The 22,870-nt window shown below is 38.7% G+C and overlaps 1 protein-coding gene across 9 annotated transcripts in view; it reads left to right on the forward strand.

The window, feature by feature from the left end:
- Window positions 1-22,870, forward strand: part of DROSHA (drosha ribonuclease III) — a 120,272-nt gene that overhangs the window by 72,189 nt on the left and 25,213 nt on the right. For all 9 annotated transcript variants that reach the window (XM_045863136.2, XM_045863085.3, XM_045863093.3 and 6 more), the window contains 7 exons: window positions 533-640; window positions 1,161-1,299; window positions 1,655-1,715; window positions 12,167-12,226; window positions 13,534-13,633; window positions 17,042-17,144; window positions 19,113-19,183. In XM_045863136.2, coding sequence (XP_045719092.1) covers window positions 533-640; window positions 1,161-1,299; window positions 1,655-1,715; window positions 12,167-12,226; window positions 13,534-13,633; window positions 17,042-17,144; window positions 19,113-19,183 — 642 coding nt within the window. The remainder of the gene's footprint in view (window positions 1-532; window positions 641-1,160; window positions 1,300-1,654; window positions 1,716-12,166; window positions 12,227-13,533; window positions 13,634-17,041; window positions 17,145-19,112; window positions 19,184-22,870) is intronic.

A 22,870-nucleotide genomic window follows, 5' to 3' on the forward strand; every position in this document is an offset into this window, starting at 1 on the left:
TTTCAGAATTTGAGTTCTAGTCCATTCTCTTAGCATTAAAGATAGACAAGGAGGCACAGAAATTCTGCTGGCTTCGTTGAGGTTACCCTGCTGAGTGCTGATGAAGCAGGGCTATTCCTACTTGAGTGAGGGCTAAGAGGCCTTGTACTAAGCAGTTTTTTGTATTTGCTCATTTAGTCCTTTTAAGCACTCCCACCTTGGAAGTAGCTCTCCTGATTATCTCCATTCTGTAGGTAGAGATAATCCACCTACAGGGAGAGAAGTCAGATAACTCCCCCGCCAAGTCCCACAGTGAATGAGTGAGGCAGGAATCAGACCCAGGCATTGTGATTCCAGAGACTATACCCTTAGCAGCTCATACCCACCATCCCTCAAGAGGGGATTTGCAAGGATGCCACGCGGCCAGTAAACTGTTTCAAGACTTTGGCAGTTGAAATTTGGGATGGGAAAAATGGTTCTTGTTTGTTGTAAATTAAATGAAGCATTATTGTAAGTTTTTATAGAGGTGAACATCCTGAAATTTTTTTCCTAGCATGCAATGATGTTGCCTGTTTTGACCCATCATATCCGCTACCACCAATGTCTAATGCATCTAGACAAGTTGATAGGATATACTTTCCAAGATCGTTGTCTATTACAGGTAAGAATTACTCTCCTGTATACTCACATGATAGCAAAATAGGAGTAATTCATCTTGCAGGTTACAAATGGAACATTGAAATTCTCCATTCTGCGAGATGATGAGGATGTTTAGTAACACAGCTCTCTCCATTACTCTACTCTGGTTGCCACTTTCAAACACTTAGTTTCTCACTTTTTATTTATTTATTTATTTTTGACACTGTCCCTAAAGAAGTAGACTAAAGCTAAAATTTGCCTGTCAAACCTGAGTCCCTTCTTTAAGCCTTACCTTTTTTATGGCTCTTCTTTCCAGGTGATGACTATTCTAATTCTCCTTTGAAACATGTGGATTTTTAGGTTTCTTTTTAGAAAAGGGCTTGCACCAGAGCTCTGGAAATTTGACCGAGAAGATAAGATGGAAAGATCAGGGCAAATTTGACTGGATAAATAGATCTCTTTCCTATTTCATTTGAGATGATATAAAGATGGCACTTCTATGCTGGGTGTTTAACACCAAATTTATTTTGTTGAAATTTTAGCTGGCCATGACTCATCCGAGTCATCACTTAAATTTTGGAATGAATCCTGATCATGCCAGAAATTCTTTGTCTAACTGTGGAATTCGGCAGCCCAAATATGGAGATAGAAAAGTTCACCACATGCATATGAGGAAAAAAGGTATGTTTGGATTCTAAATCTTGTGTTTTGGCTTATGATCCCTATTGTAAATTAAATCCCCACCAGGAAGAGTTTCCTGGTGACTGTTGTATACTCTCATTTTGTAGTGCTTTCTGACCCATACATAACAGCATTCGCTTTGAGCATTATTGTAAGGATGGATGAATTTTTTAGGACAATTTTTTGCTCCTATCAAGTGTTTTAAGTAACTAAGTTGATCAAACTTGTAGACTTGCAGATATCAAACCTTTTGAAATCACATTGGGGTAAGATAGATAATTGTCTTTCTACGTATTGTGTCGTGATCCTAGAATGCTTCTAACAGTATTTCCTTGTTTATTATTTTTTTAAATAGGAATTAACACCTTAATAAATATTATGTCACGCCTTGGCCAAGATGACCCAACTCCCTCAAGGTAAAGTAGCTTTTGTTAATAACAGCTTTATTGAGATATCATTCACGTATCATACAAGTCAGCGACTTAAAGTGTACTATTCAGTGGTTTTTAGAATGTTCACAGAGTGGTGCAGTCATGATCACTACTTAATTTTAAAATGTTTTCAGCATCCCCAAAAGAACCCCATATTCTCCATTTCCCCTCAGTCTGCCCAGCCCAAGGCAACCACTATTCTACTTTCAGTCTGCTTTCAATCTTCATGGATTTGCCTATTCTAACATTTTGTATAATGGTATCATACAATATGTGGTCCTTTGTGACTGGCTTTTTTTAATTATTGATTTATAATCATTTTTATATATTCCAGATACAAGTTTCTTACCAGATACAAATTTGCAAACATTTTTTCTCATTCTGTGGATTGTTTCTTCATTCCTTTGAAGATACTCTTCAAAACAGAAAAATTTTGATGAAGTCCAGTTTATCTATTACTTGTATTGTTTTTGCTTTTGTTGTCATGTCTAAGAAACCGTTGTCTAGTATAAAATCACAAAGATTTACATCTTGTTTCTTTTAAGAGTTCTATAGTTTTTTCTCTTACATGGACATCTTTGGTATATTCTGAGTTAATTTTTGTTAATGGTGTGGTGTAGGCGTCCAGCTGCATTCTTTTGCTGTGGCTATCCAGTTGTGCCATCATTGTTCATTGAAAAGACTAATCTTTCTCCACTAAATTGTTTTGGCACCCTTGTTGAAAATTAATTGATGGTATATGTGAGGATTATTTTTGGACTCTTAGTTCTATTCCACTGATCTGTATGTCTGTCCTTATGCCAGTACCATACTGTCTTGATTACTGTAGCTTTGTAATAAGTTTTAAGAATAAGAAATGCAAGCTCTCCATCTTTCTTTTTGTATTTTTTCCCCGAGATTATTTTGGCTATTTTGGATCCATTACATTTCCACATGAAATTTTGGATTAGCTTATCAATTTTTGCAAAGAAGCCCACTGGGACTTTGATAGGGATTGTGTTGAATCTGTAGATCACTTTGTGAACAATTGCCATCTTAATATTACGTTTCTCAACTTTTAATATCTACATTTATTTAAGTTATCTTTAATTTATTCCAGTAGTATTTTATAGTTTTATTACGAGTACATTTTGTATATCTTTTGCTGAATTCATTCCTAAGTTTGTTTTTTTTTTTAAAGATTTTATTTATTTATTTGAGAGAGAGAGAATGAGAGACAGAGAGCATGAGAGGGAGGAGGGTCAGAGGGAGAAGCAGACTCCCTGCCGAGCAGGGAGCCCGATGTGGGACTCGATCCAGGGACTCCAGGATCATGACCTGAGCCGAAGGCAGTCGCTTAACCAATTGAGCCATCCAGGCGCCCCCTTAAGTTTTTTTTTGATGCTATTATAAATGAGATTGTTTTCTTAATTTCATTTTTCATTGATTTTTCATATGATTTTTCATTTTTGGATTGTTCATTACCTATATAGAGAAATAGAATTGATTTTTGTATATTGATCTTGTATCTTGCAATCTCGATGAGCTCATTTGTTAGCTCTAATAGTTTTTTAGTGGATTGCTTAAGATTTTTTTGTGTATACGATCACATTGCCTACAAATAGAGGTAGTTTTACTTTCTCCTTTCCAGTCTGGATGTTTTTTATTTTATTCTCTTAACATAGTTGCCCTACCTAGAGCTTCCAGTATAGTACTGAATAGAAGTGGTAAGAGTGGATCTTTGTCTTCTTCCTAAAATTTTTAGGGGAAAGCATTCTTTGGCATTGAGAATCATGTTAGCTATGGGTTTTTCATAGATGTCTTTTATCAGGTTGAAGAAGTTCCCTTCTGTTCCTAGTTTGCTGAATGTTTTTTTATGAAAATGTGTAGAATTTTATTAAATACTTATTTGTGTGTCTCTATTGAGATGATCATCTGGTTTTTTTCTTTATCATTTATCCTATTCATATGGTATGTTATGTTCATTGATTTTTGGATGTTGAACCAACCTTGCTTTCCTGGGATACATCTCACTTGGTTATGCTTTTTATATGCTATGAACTTAGTCTGCTAGTATTGTGATGGGGATTTTGTGTCTATATTCATAAGTTATTGGTCTGTAATTTTCCTTTTCTGTGATGTTTTGTATGGTTTTATTATTAGGATAATACTGGTCTTACATATGGGTTGGAGATACCTTCATATATTAACATTCTTTTGTGTGGCCTTGAGCCCCTGAAGAATCTGGGAAGGAAGTGGACTGGTTCAAACTCTTTAACAACTATGGAAAACTGAATAGAAGCAAGGCTAATGAAGCTCTGATGTTGCCCTCAGGAGGCTTATCTGTGTGTGTGAAACATAGCAGGTTACATTCTTAAGGCCAGTAGAGGAGATTGCTGGAGGGCATGTTTCTTTTTTAACCCGGCAGTTGAAAAGTTGAATAGCCGGGCTTGCCCCTCTTGGGTTCCAGGCTTAGATGGATTACAGGTGGGTTGAGCGGAGTTAGAAGTGACAGACAGTTGCTGCAGCTCATAACTGGCATCCATGGCCAAGAGAATGACCAGCCATAGCTAGCATAGCTTTCTTTTCTACCTTTTTTTCATCTGTCACTTCTCTTTTTAAATTGGCTTGCCTTGAGTTGCTCTCTTGAAATTATCATAGACCATCCTATCTTCCTCTTCAATCAAGAAGTAAAAATAAAGGCAGGATGAAACTTTAAAATTCCCGTTTGAAGATGTGCGCCTTACTATGGTATTCTGTGAGAGTCTAAGATCAGAAAAGAGCTGTCTAATTAAAAGAGCCCTTAATCACACCCTCAGGGACAGTGTGGCCATGGTTTCATTTTACCCTGCTATCTTGTAGAGTCTCCAGATGACCAGTTTTGTATTTTAATAAGTGGAACCCTGAGTTCCCTGCAGCCCCATTAGCAAGGCTACGCATGCCCTACACGTGTACTTTTCAGTGATGAAAGCATGAGCTTAAATTATCTTTGTCTCATCCATCCCAACTATAGTTGTGGTATATAAATTGTCTCTTGATAGCGCTGTTCAGATGTCATGATATAGGTTTTCTTTTGCTCTGTCCCAAAGAGATGACTTTCTTACTGTGGCAGAAGGAATTATATCTGAGAAACTGTGTTCTTTTTGAATTCACCATATTGAAAATGATAGCGCATAAACAAATATGTGCTTGTCCTTTGCTGCTTGTGTTGAGAGCCTCTGGCTGTGTACCTGATCTTACTGCTGAGGCAGAATTGAGCCCACATTTCTGTTCCGGAAGAGCCTCCTCGATTCTTCGATGGCTAGCTCTGCTGTTGGTTGCCTGCGGCCGTCCAGCAGTCCCACCTGTGCCCAGCTGTGGGAGCTGTACCTAAGACTCTTCATACAAATTCAATTCGACAGAAGATTGATCTAGTGCTTTTTGAGTTTGAGGCAGTTTATAGGTCTTTTAGAGGAATTTAAGGCAAGTAAGACAAAGCTCCTACTCACCAGGATGTGTGACCACCTCAGGTGGGATAAGAGTGCTATAAACATAAATAACTTAATGTAAGGGGTCCTCTGCTAAGTACTTCAATGAAGGTCAAAAACAAAACATACATAATCTGCTGTGGGGCTGAGGATAGCTCTGGTGGTTGTTTAGGGATTATAGGTCAGTTTTATATTGTACACTTCAGTAATTGAATTCACTTGAGGTGATTTGCCCTCTCCCTTCTTTGTCTCTTAGTTTGCTATTATAAAATGGGATGCAATTATTCCTACTCCTTGGAAGTGTTTGTAGATCTTTGACACAAACACTATCAAATTGCAAGTGTCGGTGGTTGTACCTCCTCTCAAGCAGGCTTGCTCAGAACTTCAGACCTGAGAAAATAAAGAGGGAGTGAGCTACTAATGGAAGTGGGAGTGTGGAGGAGCAAGGCAGGCAAGAGAGAGGACTGAGGGAAGGGGCTCTTGACCGAATTCTTTTCCTGGTCCTCCTGGAAACCACTCCTCACACCCCTGCCCATCCTGCTCTATAGTTAGTGACCACATTTTGCCAGTTCTACCCTCATACTGCCTCTGCATTCAGTCATCTTGCTATTTCTGGAGCCTAGATTCTAGTTTTTAGCTATAACCTGCTTGAAAGCTTTAAGTGATGTCTTATCGTCTACTGGATAAGCCCAAACCTCCCCAGCTGAATCCAGCAACCGAGACCTGGCCCCAGGCCACTTTTCCAGGCACGTCTTGCCTTTCCCTGTGGCTGCGTACACACCAATACCACTGAGGTACTGATTGTGCTATCAGGCTCACTCTTTCCCTTCCTCAAGCGCCAACAGTCATTGTACATCTCCCCCTGGAATGCCCTGGAACCTTGTTTTATGGCCTGATTTTCTTTACTGTAAGCATCTTGAAGGTCTGTGGTCAGACTCTTTCCTTTTTCTTTCTTTCTTTCTTTCTTTCTTTCTTTCTTTCTTTCTTTCTTTCTTTCTTTCTTTCTTTCTTTCTTTCTTTCTCTCTCTCTCTTTCTTTCTTGCTTTCTTTCTTTTCTTTCTTTCTTTCTCTTTCTCTCTTTCTTTCCAAATAGTACTTTTTACAGAGCAGAAGCTCAGTAAATAAATATTAAAGGAAAGAATGCCATTCATGATATTATTTTCATCTCAGGTTATTGTTTACATTTCCCTAGAAATAGGGAAACTTGGATGTTAAATAGGAAAACTTGGATGGTTAAGAACCATCAGCAGAGGTTTAAATGGCAGGTTAGTATCTTACTTAATCTGATTTGGCACCAGCTAGGATTTACAAAAAGGCATGAAGTCTTAAATAAATAAAAATCTGTCTGTCTATCAAAACTATAGAATAATTAACTTTTATGGTGGCATCATCTCATGTGAATATGCCACCCATAGTTTTTTAAAGTGTCACTGTTTAAACACATAAATCTCAGTTGTATAATTATATTTAACTTGTATAAATTTCAATGAATTGTTACCACAGAAGGGGTCTCTGAAGGATTTAGGCTTTTGGTGGCATTCAAGTAATCCATGTATTATCAGTAAGATCTTTGGGAAAGAGGGGCTAGAAGACTGGTAATGGAAAAATGAGCTGCCTGGTTTCATTTTGTTTTTTGATTGGTAGAGTCATTGGTAGACATCATGTTTAAGAATCTATTGGAGCAAAGAGTGAGACACATGGACTATTTATTAATGTCTCTGTGTTTAAAGAAATGGTAGTTGCAAATTTCAGTTAGTTATACATAAGTGTCTTGCAGTCAAGACAATAAAATATGCTTGAGTATATGTGAATTCCACTGGGTAGATTTGCTGGCTTAAAAATTCACGTTAAATTCCAGAGATGCTTAACCTGGATCCCTAGGTCCAGCGGGTCTCAGATCTAGTAGCTCTGTGACCTCCCCTCCCGCTAAGTGTCCAGGTAGATGTAATGAATAGAAGGAATTCCTGAACTGGGTGGAAGGTTCAGCTGATCTCCAGCACCCCTTCTAGCTTTATTCCACCTGTCACTGGTTGAAGCCTGGAATGGAAAGGTGAGAAAATGTCCATACCCTCTCCGTGGTAGTTACCCATCCCAAGATGGTTTTCCATGGAGTAAAGGAAACCCTACAGTAATTACTGTTACAGGGAGACTGTTATGTTTTATAAAGTGCTTTGAATTCCTCAGACCAAATGTGCTATATAAATGTTATAGTTAATCTAGATTTCATAATGCCTTTGTTGATTCAGTTCTCAAAAACAAATGGAGTGTTTATTGCTCAGTAAACATTTCCTCTTGGAGCTTGCTAGTATTTATAAAGAGGGTGATTAAAGAATGTAGAAACAATAGAAGAAGGAACAAAAGCTTTGCTGCTGCACTCAACAGTGACTAGCAGCTCACTCTGTCCATATTTTCCAGATAAACCACTGGATTAGGAATTGTCCAGTATAATAATAAACTGAAGTGGTATTTCATCCCCATTTTTGTTTGTGGCTTATTGCCAGGGTTTAGTCATAGTGTAGATACAGGAAAACATACGCTGGATATGGGCAAATTATTTAGCGGATGGCAGACTCACTATTGAATAAACCTGTTTGGAACTGTGACCTTGTATTTTAACATACTGAATAATAGTCTAACTTTGTGGTTATTAAAATCCTAGACATAGTTCTTGTCTCCCTGAAAGTTTATAAAACAAATTAAAGTAAAACTTATGCCAGTATGAGTTCATTCAAATAGTATATGACTCAAAGCAGCTATTATTCTTTGATGAGATGTCTTATTTTTTAATAAAGCATAAGACAATCCAAATATGGTTTGTCCCCACCCCAGGTGCAGTTTCTGGCTTTCCATGTTAAGTAGATTTTCCTGTACAGTACTTTGAACTGTTGGGAAGAAAATAAAGTCTCTACCACAGAAAATACTATTTTCATTTTCCTGACTTTTGGAAAAGAATAGGGTAATTCTAATTTCTTTCTTTTTAAAAACTCACCATTTCGGGGCGCTTGGGTGGCTCAGTCAGTTAAGTGTCTGCCTTCAGCTCAGGTCATGATCCCAGGGTCCTGGGATGGAGCCCTGTGTCCCCGCTGGATGGGGATCCTGCTTCTTCCTTTCCCTCCGCCCCTCCCCCGCTTGTACTCGCTTTCTCTCAAATAAATAAAATCTTTAAACAAAAACAAAACCTCACCATTTCTTTTCTTTGTTCCCACTGTCTCTTAGGACAACAGCTTATTAGGTTTCACGAAATTAATTTGGCAAGAAGTCTGAGGGATTAACATGGTACCATGTTAACCAGGGCCTCTGTTTCTTGATGCGTTCTCCAAGAATGATGACAGACACTTTTGTTGGAATTCTGCTGTATTTGACAAAAAGCAAAATGCAGTATTGAGTAACTTCTAAACGATATATATATATATATTTTTTAAAGATTTTTTTTTTATTTATTTGACAGAGAGAGATACAGCGAGAGAGGGAACACAAGCAGGGGGAGTGGGAGAGGGAGAAGCAGGCTTCCCGCTGAGCAGGGAGCCCGATGTGGGGCTCGATCCCAGGACCCTGGGACCATGACCTGAGCCGAAGGCAGACGCTTAACGACTGAGCCACCCAGGCGCCCCTAAACGATATATTTTTTAAATATAATGTTTAGTCAGGGGCGTCTGGATGGCACAGTCGGTTGAACGGCTCTTGATTTCGGCTTAGGTCGTGATGTCAGGGTCCTGGGATCGAGGCCTGTGTCAGGCTCCTCACTCAGTGGGGAGTCTGCTTGAGATTCTCTCTTGGTTTCTCCCCACCCCCCCCGCCCCACTGTGCTCTCTCTCAAAAATAAATAAATTTTTAAAAAATATATACTGTTTAGTCACCTTGGCTAATGGAATAGCAACAAAAAGTCTTTTAAAATCTAATATAAATTAGGTAAGACTAAGAAAAATATGTTTGAGGGCCTAATTTCTTTCTTTCTTTTTTTCTCTCTTTCTCTCTCTCTCTTTGTAAGCTATTAGATTATGAATTTCTCACCACAGCCATAAATTGTTCACTCTTTCTTTTCTTCATTTTCCATTATTTGCCATTAACTGCTTTCCAGAATGCCTTTTTCACATAAGTAAAGGCCATATATTGAAATGAGTGTTCAGAATCACATCTTTGTTGCTCAGATCTTTCTAGTTTTCTCCTACTATATTTGTTTTCCTTTAAAATTCTAAACTGTGGAGGAATGTTAGGGTGAAAAAATTAACTTAGGAGATATGTGAGATAATATAAAATTGAACTCAAATTACCAAGTAAAAATTGGGTAGCCAAGAGTCATTTAATTTGGAAATAAATATTTTTTTATTTTCCGCATATACTGAAACCATAAGGTCACTTTAAATATGGAAACTAAACTGGCACACAAAAATCAGAGAACAATAAAAGATGGTATATAATTTTGAAATAAATTGAGTGATAAACATTTAAATCATGTGGGGATGGGGATGCAGGTGTGGGGGTGTGCCAGCATTGCTGGGGGCTCCAGCAGTTAGGGCAGATCGCCAGCTGACGTTAAGAATGAGCAGGATTTGGGACAAGCAGTGGTGTGTCTGGTACAGTGCAGAGGTTGGTCAACCGAGAGTTGTAAATGGCTGTTGAAAATAGATGAGGGGCGCCTGGGTGGCTCAGTTGGTTAAGCGTCTGCTTCGGCACAGGTCATGATCCCAGGGTCCTGGGATCGTGTCCCGCATCGGGCTTCCTGCTCAGCGGGGAGTCTGCTTCTCCCTCTGCCTCTGTTGCTACCCCTGCTTGTGCTCTCTCTCTGTCAAATAAATAAATGAAATCTTTTAAGAAAAAAAAAGATGAAATGGGTGACTACCGTGGAACTAGATAAAGAATGGCCTTGAAAACCAGGCAGGTTTGGACTTGATAGTCAGCTATTGAATTTTTGGAGAAGATGAGGGTCAGTGTCAGAGATATTTAAAGAAGTCTCTGGAGTCAGGTGAGATCCTGCTCAGTCCCATGCCTGTCCCTTGCCTTCTTTGCTTAGGTCCCAGGGGCTCAGTGTGCTCTCCTTTCCCTGTCACTTTTGTTACCATCCTTTCTGGTTTCCTCCTGTTATAATCCCCCGTCCCCCAGTGGTTTGTCTGTCCACCGTTGGCCCTGAAACAGGCACTCGGCTTCTTCCCATATGCAGCTTTGGACGCATGTCACTTTGTAGCCTGCTTTGACCAGAATCAGGTGTGTCTTCTTCACTTCACAGAGCTGGCCCCCGGTGGCCTCAATAGCGTCCTCAGCACTGCTGCATCAGTGCTTTCTCTGCATCTTACTTGAGTCTGTCTCTTTCTTGACACTTGCCTCCTTTTCTGCAACCCCCCACCCCCCACCCCCCACCAGTCCTCTTTCCTTTGCTGGTTTCCCTTCTGCTTGACCTCAAGTGTGACCCTCCCCTGGGCTCAGTCCTGGGACCCCTCTTCTCTAGCTGCATTCTCTCCCTAGGTAGTATCATCCAGTTCCATCACCCGAAATCCTGTCTAAACATTGACCACTCCTACTAAAGATTTTTTATCAGCTTTGTTCTTGCCCACGAACAGCAGGTTAATATATATCCTGGATTTCTCCATTTGGTTGTTTTGTGGACATTTCAAAGTGAACATGCCTAAAATGCAACTCCTGGGGCGCCCGGGTGGCTTAGTCGTTAAGCGTGTGCCTTTGGCTCAGGTCATGATCCCAGGGTTCTGGGATTGAGCCCCTCGTCGGGCTCCCTGCTCCACAGGGAGCCTGCTTCTCCCTCTCCCACTCCCCCTGCTTGTGTTCCCTCTCTTGCTGTGTCTTTCTCTGTCAAATAAAAATTAAAAAAAATAAATAAATTAAATGCAACTCCTGCTTCTGCCCAAACCTGTTCCACTTTTGGTCTTCCCTTCACAGTAAATGGCACCACTGCCTTTCACCCAACTATGGAAGCCAAAATCCAGGCATTGACCTTCATTCTTTCTTTTCTCCCCTCCTCCATCATCGCCTCCCAAGCCCGAGCCTCGGGCATGTCTCCCTGGAGAGCCACAGTACCCTCCTCAGTGCTTGTCTTCCCTCACACATTCTTTGCATAGCAGCCAGGGTGGCCCTTTAAAAACCTAAACCAGATCGTGTCACATCTCTGCCCAACCAGGGATAGTGATCTGCTGGAGCCCCGAGGGAAGCTGGCTGTGCCAGACTTTCTGAGAGGCTGAGGGAAGTTGTTTGTGGACCACCTTCCTGGTCCTTCAGCCTTCTACTTGGATGTGAGGAACTTAGCCTCCGAGATGTGCCTTCCTCATACAGTGAAGGTGTAAATAATGTGTGATAGGCGCTGAGGGGGAGGTATTAATTTTGATGAGAAGAATCCGGCAGGGATTCGTAGAGAAGCAACATTTCACTAGACCTTGAGGGATGAGTAGGTTTGTGTGGCTCTGTGCACAGGGAAGATGGTGGAAAGTTTCAGGGCGGATGCCCCTTTCAGAGAGTACCACGTAGTTTTGGGACAAGAGCCCAAAACATAGGTGGGAGAGGATAGCAGTGGTTACCGGGACTTAAAAAAGTAGATTAGGCCTCTTTTAAAGGACTTTAGAAGCTAAGTTAAGTTTAGAGTTTGGGCAATGGGAAGCTGTTCTTGGAACGTTGTACCAAACGGATTTTTCAGTGTTCAGTTCTAACTCATTAGAGTACATTCTCCTTTCTCTGACCTACCTGATAGCAGTGTGGAAAGATTCATTTGTTAGGGTGATAGCTCCTCACTTTAAATCTGATTCTCAGGGGAAGGAAGCCCCCAGGTTGGAAGGCCCGAACCACATAGTAGGATAGAATGCTCCCTCCCTTCCCCAGTAGGTGTCTCATACTCCAGCTGAGATGGCAGTCAGTGCTTTTGATTGTGAGGAATAAGGTGGGATGTTTCAATTACAAAAGGAGCTAACTCTTATATGTCTTTTCTTTGAGAAGAGATGGAAGGAATGTAAATGTTTCCCATTTTAAGTGATCTTTTTAATTCTCCTATAGGATTAATCACAATGAAAGGTTGGAGTTCCTAGGTGATGCTGTTGTTGAATTTCTGACCAGGTAAGGAGGTTTTTCTGCTGTCCCCCAATAATTACATTTTATAGGTAACATACTTACTATATTACCTAAATTAGCTAAATAAGGCATTGAAACACCATATTTTGTCCTTTCTGTAGAGCTTGAAAGCCACATGTCTGTGGCTCTTGCCCTGATAATTTGTACTCACTGACGCAGTAATGCACAAGATTGCAAGATGAAAGGCTACTGTCTTTGTCCTGTCAAGTTTATGTTCAAGTTGCCACAGCCACAAGAGATCAGCTTGTCTTGGTCTAGATGCTTCAGAGCTTATATTCAATTTGTAGAGAAAGGGATGATATTTTAAAATGTCATTTCATTTTCTAGGATTTGTCTTTGATCCATTTCTCACTCTTTCCAATCTCAAGGGAAGTAAAACTTACAAGTAATTTTAATGACGAGATTTTGGTGTGTGTATGTATGCATTTATATGTGTTTTCTCCCCAGAAGTGTTTTCGTGTCCTTAATTTGGTGATAAGGGTAGGAAAGTGCATTTTGTGTTTTCATACCCACATCGTTTCTCTTTTAAAGGGAGACAATGCATGCTTCTCTGGGAGCGGTCTTGAGCTATTTGTATTCTCTCTGGGTCATTTCTTTTCCCAAGAAGGACATAATGAGGCAGAGGGGCTGCTCTGCAAGCCTGTTCTCGCTGGACACAATAGGACTACATAAGCTTAGCTGCCCTGATCAACAGTGGATCTTAAAAACTGGTCCGCGATTTAGAAGAGGCAGTTGCGGTCATGGTCCGAACTGGCTTTCCATGGGGCCTTCCTCCATATCCGAGCACTTTCCTCATCAACCCGTTTGGCTTTCGTCAGGGCACAAGCAACCACGTGTGCCACTCTCAGTTCTGCTCCTGTCCCTGTCACACCTGTCAGGGACACGCTACCGCTGCTGCCCCACCCAGGCTTCTCTTCAGAGGCCAATCATAATGCAGCCCAAGCAAAGGTATTTGTTTCCAGGCCCGATTTCTGAGTGTCACATCGGTTTGCTCTCAGCAGTATGTGACCAGCCCTTCAGGTCTTTGTCGCCAGATTTGCCAGAGCAGTCTTTTAACAGAAGTAAATGTGAAAATAGTAGTTAATGGTGTTGTTTGGGTGTTAGCGTACTCAGATACACTGTGCTTACTAGTTAACTTTCAAAGACTTTTAATCAAACCCTTCAGTTTAGTTCAATTCAGCTGGTATCTATTGTGCAGATATTGTGTGCCAGGCCTATTTTTATGACTTGGAGCTACAGACAGGATGTTGTGATGCATATTTATTTATATGCCTTTTTTTTTTTTTTTGCAGTGTCCATTTGTACTATTTGTTTCCGAGTCTGGAAGAAGGAGGATTAGCAACTTATCGTACTGCCATTGTTCAGAATCAGCACCTTGCCATGTTAGCAAAGGTATGTCAAATGTCTGACACATTTGTAGTAAAGTCTGACATTTTCGTCTTCAGTCCATGCATAGTTTTGCATTTGAATAAGTAGCTCTTTAGGGTGTATTAAGAGTTTAATATTTTATAGACCAGGAAGGATTTTTTTTGTTTGGGTTTTAAAGATTCAACCTTATTAGTTCTGTTACATTTGTGGGTTCACCAGCAGCTAATGAACTCCATGGTGAAGTAACTTGATAACAGAAGAGGAGAAATTTGACAGATGTGTGTGAACAGAGTTAAACATTTGGGGAAAAGAATAAGAACAGAGCAAAAGAAATTAAATATTTTGTATTTTCCCTTTGTGTGCTATTTCTGTATTACATTTGTCTTTGATTTACATTAATAAGCAGCATTATAGCTTTGAATAGAATATGCCTGCCCATTCATACCCACAAGGGATACTTTATCGATCTTTGAGAATCCCCAAACATCACAAATCCCAGTAATGAAGATTTAGTGTTTAGGCTGTCCAGCTAGCTGACTTCATTGTTTGACTAAGAGAACCTTTTCTCAATTTAGATTCATGGTAGACATTTTACTTATTTACATGATCTCATTCCTTTCTTTGTGCGGTGTCTTAGTATAGTAAGTTATAGCAAACAGAACACAGGCGCTTGGATTGGCCATGAGGATTCCAATCCATGCCCCTCTTACAAATTGGGGGGCCATAGACAAATTGTTGTCTCCTCCAAGTCTCTGCTTTCTCATCTGCAAAATGGAGGTGGCATCAACATCTGCCACACAGGGTGGTTGTGAGAATCAAATGAGATTATTTGTTTGAGTTTTAATAATTCAGTTTATAAAGTGCTTGGCACAATCCCTGTTTGTAGTAATCACACAAACAGGTAAATAAATTAGTAGGAGTTGGTTGTTTTTATTGTGGCTGCCACTGTTCTCATTATAAATTATTACATTTTATAGACCTGTGGGTTTATTCAATAGTAGAGGAAACCGTGGCCCTTAAATCCCCCAACACCAGTGATTCACTGGAAAAGCTTTTTTGGGTTTTCCTTGATTTTTCCTTTAAGTATTTTTTTTTTCTTCATTTTGATATAAATGTTGGAATTTGATAGAAAAGACTAGATAAAATCTAGTTCTTAATTTGATCTTGCTGAGGCATTAAGTATATTCCAAATGGTTTATTTTAGACTCTGGTTTTTATGTTAGCAAGAGTATATTATTTTATTTTAGGTAACATCGTAGTCATCATAGTGATGGCATTTGAGAATGTAAACAATGATGTGTTAATGAGAAACTATAGGCAACAGGGATGCTTCTTTGTTTTAGCAGCTTTACCATGAATGAAATTCCACAACTCTACCTAAAACTGCTTTAGTGTTCAGTTGATTTAACTGTCAGATGTTTCCTGAGAGGACACGTAAGTGTTCATTGGAAATACATGTGAATAAGTTGTTGTCAACCTACTCCCCCCACTTTTTTTTTTCCAGTTTAAAATGTAATGGAATTGTATAATTATTTTTCAAACAGTTGTAGGGAGGATATTTACAAAGCGTGGAAAATTGCCCTAACAGGAAAACAGACACTGCTCTGTGACACATTAGGTGATGAGTTATTTTGGCCAGTTTCTCCCTTGAGCTTTCTCTATGATCTTCCTCCACCCCAAGTACTGACATTCCTATAGCATTCAACACCCGTCTGCTCCAGTAGAAGGTAATGGTGGCCTTGCCCTTGGTCTAGACTAGTGGCTCTTAACCACTTGGGAAGGGGGCACTTGACCAAGGATTGCTGAGAATCTTTAAGAACCTAATGAAAGCTCCAGGTCAGCTCTCCAGACAAACGAACACTTCCATACATATACCAGTTGAACACCACTCTCCTTTTTAAAAGTTCCACTAATGCCTACATGAAAAAGTAAAGATGTAGAGCAAGGATTATGAAAAGTTGGAAAATTCATAGCATTCCAGAATAGTTGTTTGTAATATAAAATATGGCTTGCAGTCTATTCCCAAACAGGGCTCCAGAGATTAGCAAACAATTGGATTTTCCCAGTGAAGTTGTGCAACAGATGAAATTTACATATTCTACCATAAGTTCTTGCACTTAGGGATCAATTTTTTAAAAGAGGTGTTTTCTGCTGTTGTATTTGTGGTAGTCAAAACTCATTTGAATATATTTTGTACTCATGAATTCCTAGCAATACAGAATACTGATAGCATATATCTCTTGTTTTTATTGTCTCTACCTTTTCCAGTGTAAATGGATATGGATATTTTTAACATGCATACTGAGACACACAAAATCTGAGTATCTTATCTGAGGACTGATGAGACTTATATTATCCTATGTTGTTCATTGACTTGTGACTTGGTCCTTATTATGTAACATGTTACAGCTTAGTAAGAATTTATTGAATTGAATTATAGGGTAATGGAAACAGATTTATTGCATGCTTATGCAATGTTTGTTTTTTTCTCCTTTTATGGAAAGAATTATGATTTCCATTTATTCAGTCTCAGGAGTTTTATTTAAAAAAATCATTCATACTGTGTCTAGTTCTTAAAGGACTTGATTTGTATATTATAATACAATAGGATAAGAAATAAGTAGGTACTGAACTCAGAGTAAAGAGAAAATATGGTTAAGACAGAAAAAGGAAGCCAGAGGTAAAGTTATTATACACAGATATATTCCAAAGTCCTACACAATTTTGACCACAAATTTGGTTCTAAACTTTTCTGAGGCCAAATAAAAAAAGGAAGCATAATTCATTACAAACAATATTCCAGAGCCCGTAAGATAAATCCAACCCCATTGCTCAGAAGATCTCACTGAGCCTTCAGAAAGATAAGTATGGAGACCTCATAAAGGGGACACAAGTACAAAGATAAAGAGCTGCAAAAATCCTTACCAAATTAAAAAAAAAAAAGATTTAGAGGTATAAGGCATTTAGAAGTCTTCTGAGGACCCCCATTTATTCTACCACATAGAAATCTGTTGTATAGTACAAATATCAGTACCACATAACTCAGGAATCAAAGAGGTTAACTTTGGGTTGTGTTCGTGTCTCTCTAGACATGTTGGGTGAATCCAGAGGCCCATGGTCTTATAGCATAGTCTTTTTCCAGCTTGGACTAGTGCTTGGTCTGAACTTGGAATTGGACTCAGGTCTGATCATTTCTGAACCATCAGAATTGAAACATCAGAGTTCATAGAAGCCTACTTGGGGAAAGGTTGCGGTTAGTCAGATCTGAACCATATGTAAGGACTCCTAATGAATGGCAAGCTAAACTCTCTTAATATACTGACACAAGGCCAATTAATTTGTAACCATTACTCCTTACCCCCAGGAGAGGTTGAATTGTTACAGTTATGATTTTGCCAAATTCTTTCTTACTTGTCATTTTGAATTTTGTAGAAACTTGAACTGGATCGATTTATGCTTTATGCTCATGGACCTGACCTTTGTAGAGAATCAGACCTTCGGCATGCAATGGCTAATTGTTTTGAAGCATTAATAGGTAATTTCTCTTTTTATAATCTAGTTTCTTACATATTTAAAATGTTTGGAGAGCATATAAAATTCAGTGTGGAGACTTGGGACAAAATTATTTGTTTCCAAAGCATGTGAGGTCCCTAGTATAACACTAACTTTGTTGTATTGTGGTTAGTGTAGCTCTTCCAGAGCGAGCAGTCTTGCTTTCTTTTCTTGCATTCCTGATGCCTGAATTGGTGTCTGATGTCATGTACGTGCATATTTAGTATATGCTGAATTGAACTGAAGTGAGTTAATATGTAGGTGGATTACTTTCCAGATCCGATTCAGGATCACATACATAAATAAACAGTAAGTAGGTTGTTCATGAGGCCCTGATATTGTTTTTGATCATATTTTAAACTGTTCACAAGATTTTCTCATTTAAGCATCTTGAAAACACTGCATCTTTTAAATCCCAGGGCTTGAGTATGTATGACTATAACTTATTCACTCGAAGTAAGACTGAGGCAGGCACTTTACTTCCTTGGTTTCTTTTTTACTGTAACTGGAATATAGTCAGCTGTTGGTACAGGAAAGTTATGAAGAGTTAATTAGCTGATGATTGCAAGTATGCTTTACAATGAAATGTTACAGTAGATTGACAATTCCTTGATTTTTTTTTTAAATAAATGATCAAGTACATTTTATTTTTTAAAGGCCTTTGTACTTCCTTATCAATTTTCCTTCTTCCTTTGAAAATGAATATAAAAGCATCCCATTATAGTTTTGTGCTGATGATGGTAACAGGAGAATGTTTAATAATTATTATCCACAGTCTTTTCACAGCTATGTCTGTTTTGCACAAATATGTCTATTTTCAGAGAATTTGTCACATGGAATTATTGTGCTCTGTACACATAATAATTTTAACAGTTAGTTAGTGTTATGGTTGGCTCCTGAGCCAGGTAGACATGATTCAATTCCTTCTTGCTTTATTTATCAGCACTGTGTCTTCACCAAGTTATTGAATCTCTTTGAGCCTCAGTTTCCCCATCAATGACATGGAGATAGTGTCACTTACCTCACAGAATTGTTGTAAGGATCTTAATATCCAGTCTTGGCAGCGTCTGATTCAGAGTTCCATTTCCTCAAACCCTTCCCCAAATCACCTACTATGAACCCAAATCCTATAAAACTTCTGTAATACTTTCTTACTGAGGTGCCTGTGAAGGTAAAGATAAGAATGTGCAAATGCTTTGCACTGTGCCTAGGGCATGAGTGGCCCCCAAACCATGACTGCTACTACTATCATCATCATTATTATTAGCATTATTATTATTATTATAACTACAACTACTGATAAATAATAAATAATAAATGTATTTATTCATCAAAAACCCTAAGTATCTTAATATTTTACATTTAAAAATGCCTTTCTGAAGACAGATATAAAAATATGATTTCAAAGCTATATGACTACCTTACTCTGGAGTTATTTGATACCCAATTAAAATGTTACTTGATTTGATATCCAATTTAATGTTAAAAGTTATTTCAAATTAAAGGAAAAAGTTGTCCTGATTTTTATTTGCAGAAATCTTCATTGATCTGAACTCGGGTTTTATCAGATTTTCTTATGGTCTGAAACATAAACTATAAATAGAAAGCAAAATAAAATAAAACCTAACATGCTCATAAAGCCAGGGTTTGTGCATAGTTCCCTTAGTAAGTTCATACCCATACCCTTCATGATAGCTCAGATTAGCCCTCTTTTTACTTAAAATTATTGGGTTTAGATTTCAGTAAATTGAATTTCATATTTCAGTCTAATTTAGAATACAAATCCTGGCTAAAAGAGGGAAAATGCTACCTTTAAAACAATTGCTTCTGGTCTTGTCGGTTTTTTTTCTGTGAGTGGGTTTTGACTTGCCTTTTGGTTTTTATAGAGATATGTAATATTCTGTGAATATTAATGCAGCCTTCCTTTTGGCGTTCCCATCCTTTTATCTAGGAGCTGTTTACTTGGAGGGAAGCCTGGAGGAAGCCAAACAGTTATTTGGACGCTTACTCTTTAATGATCCGGTATTTATCCTGAATCATTTGATTTTTCTCAGTTATATATTATTACAGAGGATTTTATATCAATTAGTGATTGTGTTTAAAGAGAGTGTAGGAGAAACAAAGTCCCCGAATCTGCTATAGATGGTAGACTTCAAGGACATCAGAATAGCTTACTCGGCTCTGTTGCAAAAGGGAAAAGTGCTGTAGACACTTACACGAGGGCTTGTCCTCTACCTGAAACCCTGTCTCTCCTCGGGGCCACTTACAAATTCAATATGAATACTTTGCTTTATTTTGAAGTGTCTTGAAGTTAATTATGATTTTCTGTTTCATAATCGTTGGGTACCTACCCCATGCAGGCTTACTTGAAGCTATCGCCTTTTTGGCTTTTCTGCTTATGATTTGTCTTTATGTAAATTATGTAGACTAGATAAATGTACATTTATTTTAGAAAGTCAGTTCATCGGGAGTTTCTAATAGGGCTATGAATAAAGAGTATGGAAGTACTTTTTTTCTTAAGCAAATTATAGTTTAAGAACAAATGATAGATTCTGAAATAGTTTCTGTTGTTACTAAAGTATTAAGCTATTAATATTGCTAGAGCTACCTTTTTAATCCTGCATGTAATAGAGCATACTAGATGCTTTTTGTACCAAAACAAGTCAATTTAACATTTAAAGGGAGAAGCAACTCTGTATTCCAAACTGAAATGTCATTATAATTGAGTGAAATAGCCCTCATGGAGCAATAAAGAACATAGGAAGCCAGTGTTTTAAGCCTTTCTGAAACCTTCAGCTTAAGTGGCTGTCAGATGTTATTACTGTATTACTTAGGATAGTTTAAAAAAAAAATCAATAGTTTTGAAAAATGTGACCTGGATGAAGTTCATATCTGAGGATTTGATTTTTTATATTTGTTTTTATAGAGATATGTGATGATTTTATGTGTGTGAATTCTCTCCTGATGGGAAAGTTATCTACAGATGTTCCCTGTTCCCCCATTTTGCCCTACACATATTAAATGAGTGTGCATCTTGATTTATATCTGTAACAGATGGCGTGTATTTTAAGTCTTTTTCTCAAATCTTAAAATATCTTTGTTCTGGCCTTTATCTTTTGTTGGCAATTTCAGCAACCTCTTTACTTTTTTCTTCCCCCAGTCTTGCCTTAAACTGGTCCCCCTACCTACCCCAAGCTCCCCCTAACCCCCCCAAGCTCCCCCACCCTCTTCTCCCATCTTACCTGCATCCTCCCCATCCATTCTGTGTTCTTCTTTTCCTAAATCATATGCAGTTATACACTGTGTGTTCTTAATTGCACCAGTTTTTGTTTAGATTCTTTTCTCTCTTTTCTCTCTTTAAACTGCTTTTCTCCCACTTGTCTACTTAGCAAGTTTATCTTATATTTCCAGTAGCGAGTGCAGTGCTGGCACTATTTAATAAATATTCGTTAAAGGAATGAAATGAATAAGTGACTAAATGAAAAAGCAGAGTCTGAACATGGTCTTACAAATGGGACGGCTGAGATTCAGAATTCATTTTACTGTGTCTTTTATGAAACTGAACAGTGCTTAGTAAGATATGGTCTTTCCATTTCAGCGTTTTCAAGTGCACACACTAGAACAGTCTAATGCATTTGACATCTCCATTTTGGTTTACATCTGTTAGGTGTGGCGCATCAGAGACACTGGTGAACCGTTGAACTTTTTTTTTGAGTAATGGTAGTGTGAAAGTCTAATCAGCTGCAGACAGCCAGACACAAACCTGTAGACCCACAAAGTCAGATTGATTGAACCCATGTAGTCAGGGAGGCGCAAGTCCTTTCCTAGGCCTGGGTTGGTGCTGGCAGATTCTAAGGGGGGGGGGGTAGGAAAGCAGGGATCAGTTCTCGGTTGCTTGCCTTTTCTGAGGCTGGATCAGAAGGATCCAGGGATTAATTTGGAATTGGGTGCTGTCAGGAGCCAAGGGCAGGTTAGCAAAAGTGTCCCCAGTAATCTTTATTTAGAGGATAAGACATAGCAAAGCAGGTCAGAGGGCAACATTGGCAAGAAAGCAGTAGTCCCTCAAAGAGGCGATATGTTCTGACATTTTACAGCTGCTGTAAGACCTTGAGGGAAACAGTTTCCTGTGAACTTTGCAGCGGGCTTTAACTGTGTCATTCCTCTCCTGTTCACAGCAGGACTGTTTTTCCCTTCCCAGCCTGGTCTGCTGTTCATTCACTCTTCAGCCCAGACCGTTTTTCCTGGTTCCAGGTTTTTATCTTTGTGTGACCCTTCATGGTTTCCCAGTACCTTCAGATCCATTGTTGCAAGTTGACCATCCCAATGGGCCTCTTAGAAAGATAGGGAGAGATTACTCTGTAATCTTTCATATTCTCCCACTCCCTCCCCACCCCCTTTTGGTCTTTACATGTCTGGCCCAGTATCTCCGACCCTGGCCTTTCTCTGGAGCTCCAGAAATTAGAATAAGTGTCTTTTCAAATGGCGCCTTGGCAGCTTCATGCGGGTGTTCCACAGATACCTCCTTTCAACATTTTTAGCATTTCAGCTCATCACCTTAATACCAAAACATATTTCACCTCCCTTACTTTTATCATCTAAACCCAAACCTTAGGATCTTCTTTTTGTCTTGAAGCTTTTTTCTTCCCATCTCCATTCAGTTGCAAACTCCTATCAGTTCTGTCCTTAGTATCTCTTGAATTGGTTCACTGTTGGCTATCCTATTGCTTTAGTGTTTACCCTCCTCATCTCTCACATGAAATACTGAACTGGTTGTGATTCCCCACGACTCCAGTCTCTCATTCATACTACATTTAGTGTTGTCTTCTTTTTAATGTACGGATTTGATTATGGTCTTTGATTTCTTTACTGTCTGCCAGAGTCTGTATTATATAACAGAGTATTTAATAGTTTTCATAATCTGACTCCCATCTATTTTTTGTCTCCCATCTTCTAACTTCTCCTTTGTGCCATTCTAGGAATTCCCTTTTTTAATTAAAAAATTTTTTAAGGCTTGATTTTTTTAGAGCAGTTTTAGGTTAATAGCCCAATTCAGAGTAAAAATTTCTCATATATCCCTTGCCTCCACACATTCACAGCCTCTCCCATTTTATCAACATCACCCATCAGAGTGGTACCTTTATTACAATTGATGAACCTATATCATCACTCAAAGTCCATAGTATACCTTGTATGTTCTGTGGATTTGGACAAATGTATGATGCCATGTATCTATTATAATATCATATAGAGTATTTTCACTGCCCTGAAATCCTCTGTGTTCTGCCTATTAGGAGTTAACTTTTTGTGCCTATGTTCTTTGAGACATACTACTTGTGCATTTATGGTGCTCTGCTTTTGATTCCCTCCCTCTGCTGATTTGCCAGATTCCTCATGTTCTTCAGGGTACATCTGAAGAGTTACCTCTTCTTTGAAGCTTTATCTCACACCCCCCAAGCAGAGTTTTCCTTGCATTTAGTACATATCTCTATTATAGAACCTCTCTCAGTCCATTAAATTATACTTACCTTCATTTTTCCCCACTATGCTCCTTTGAGGACAGGAATGGTATCTCATTTGTCTAAGTAAGCTAATACATAGTATGTATTCAACAAAAATATGTTGCTAAACAATAAGTGTTGGCAAGGATGAGGAGAAAAAAGAACCCTCGTGCACTCTTGGTAGGAACGCAAACTGGCACAGCTACTGTGA

This window comes from Mirounga angustirostris, unplaced genomic scaffold (genome assembly GCF_029215605.1).
Source record: "Mirounga angustirostris isolate CCGP_5_RB_7025 unplaced genomic scaffold, mMirAng1.0.hap1 SCAF_7, whole genome shotgun sequence".
Lineage (NCBI taxonomy): Eukaryota > Metazoa > Chordata > Mammalia > Carnivora > Phocidae > Mirounga > Mirounga angustirostris.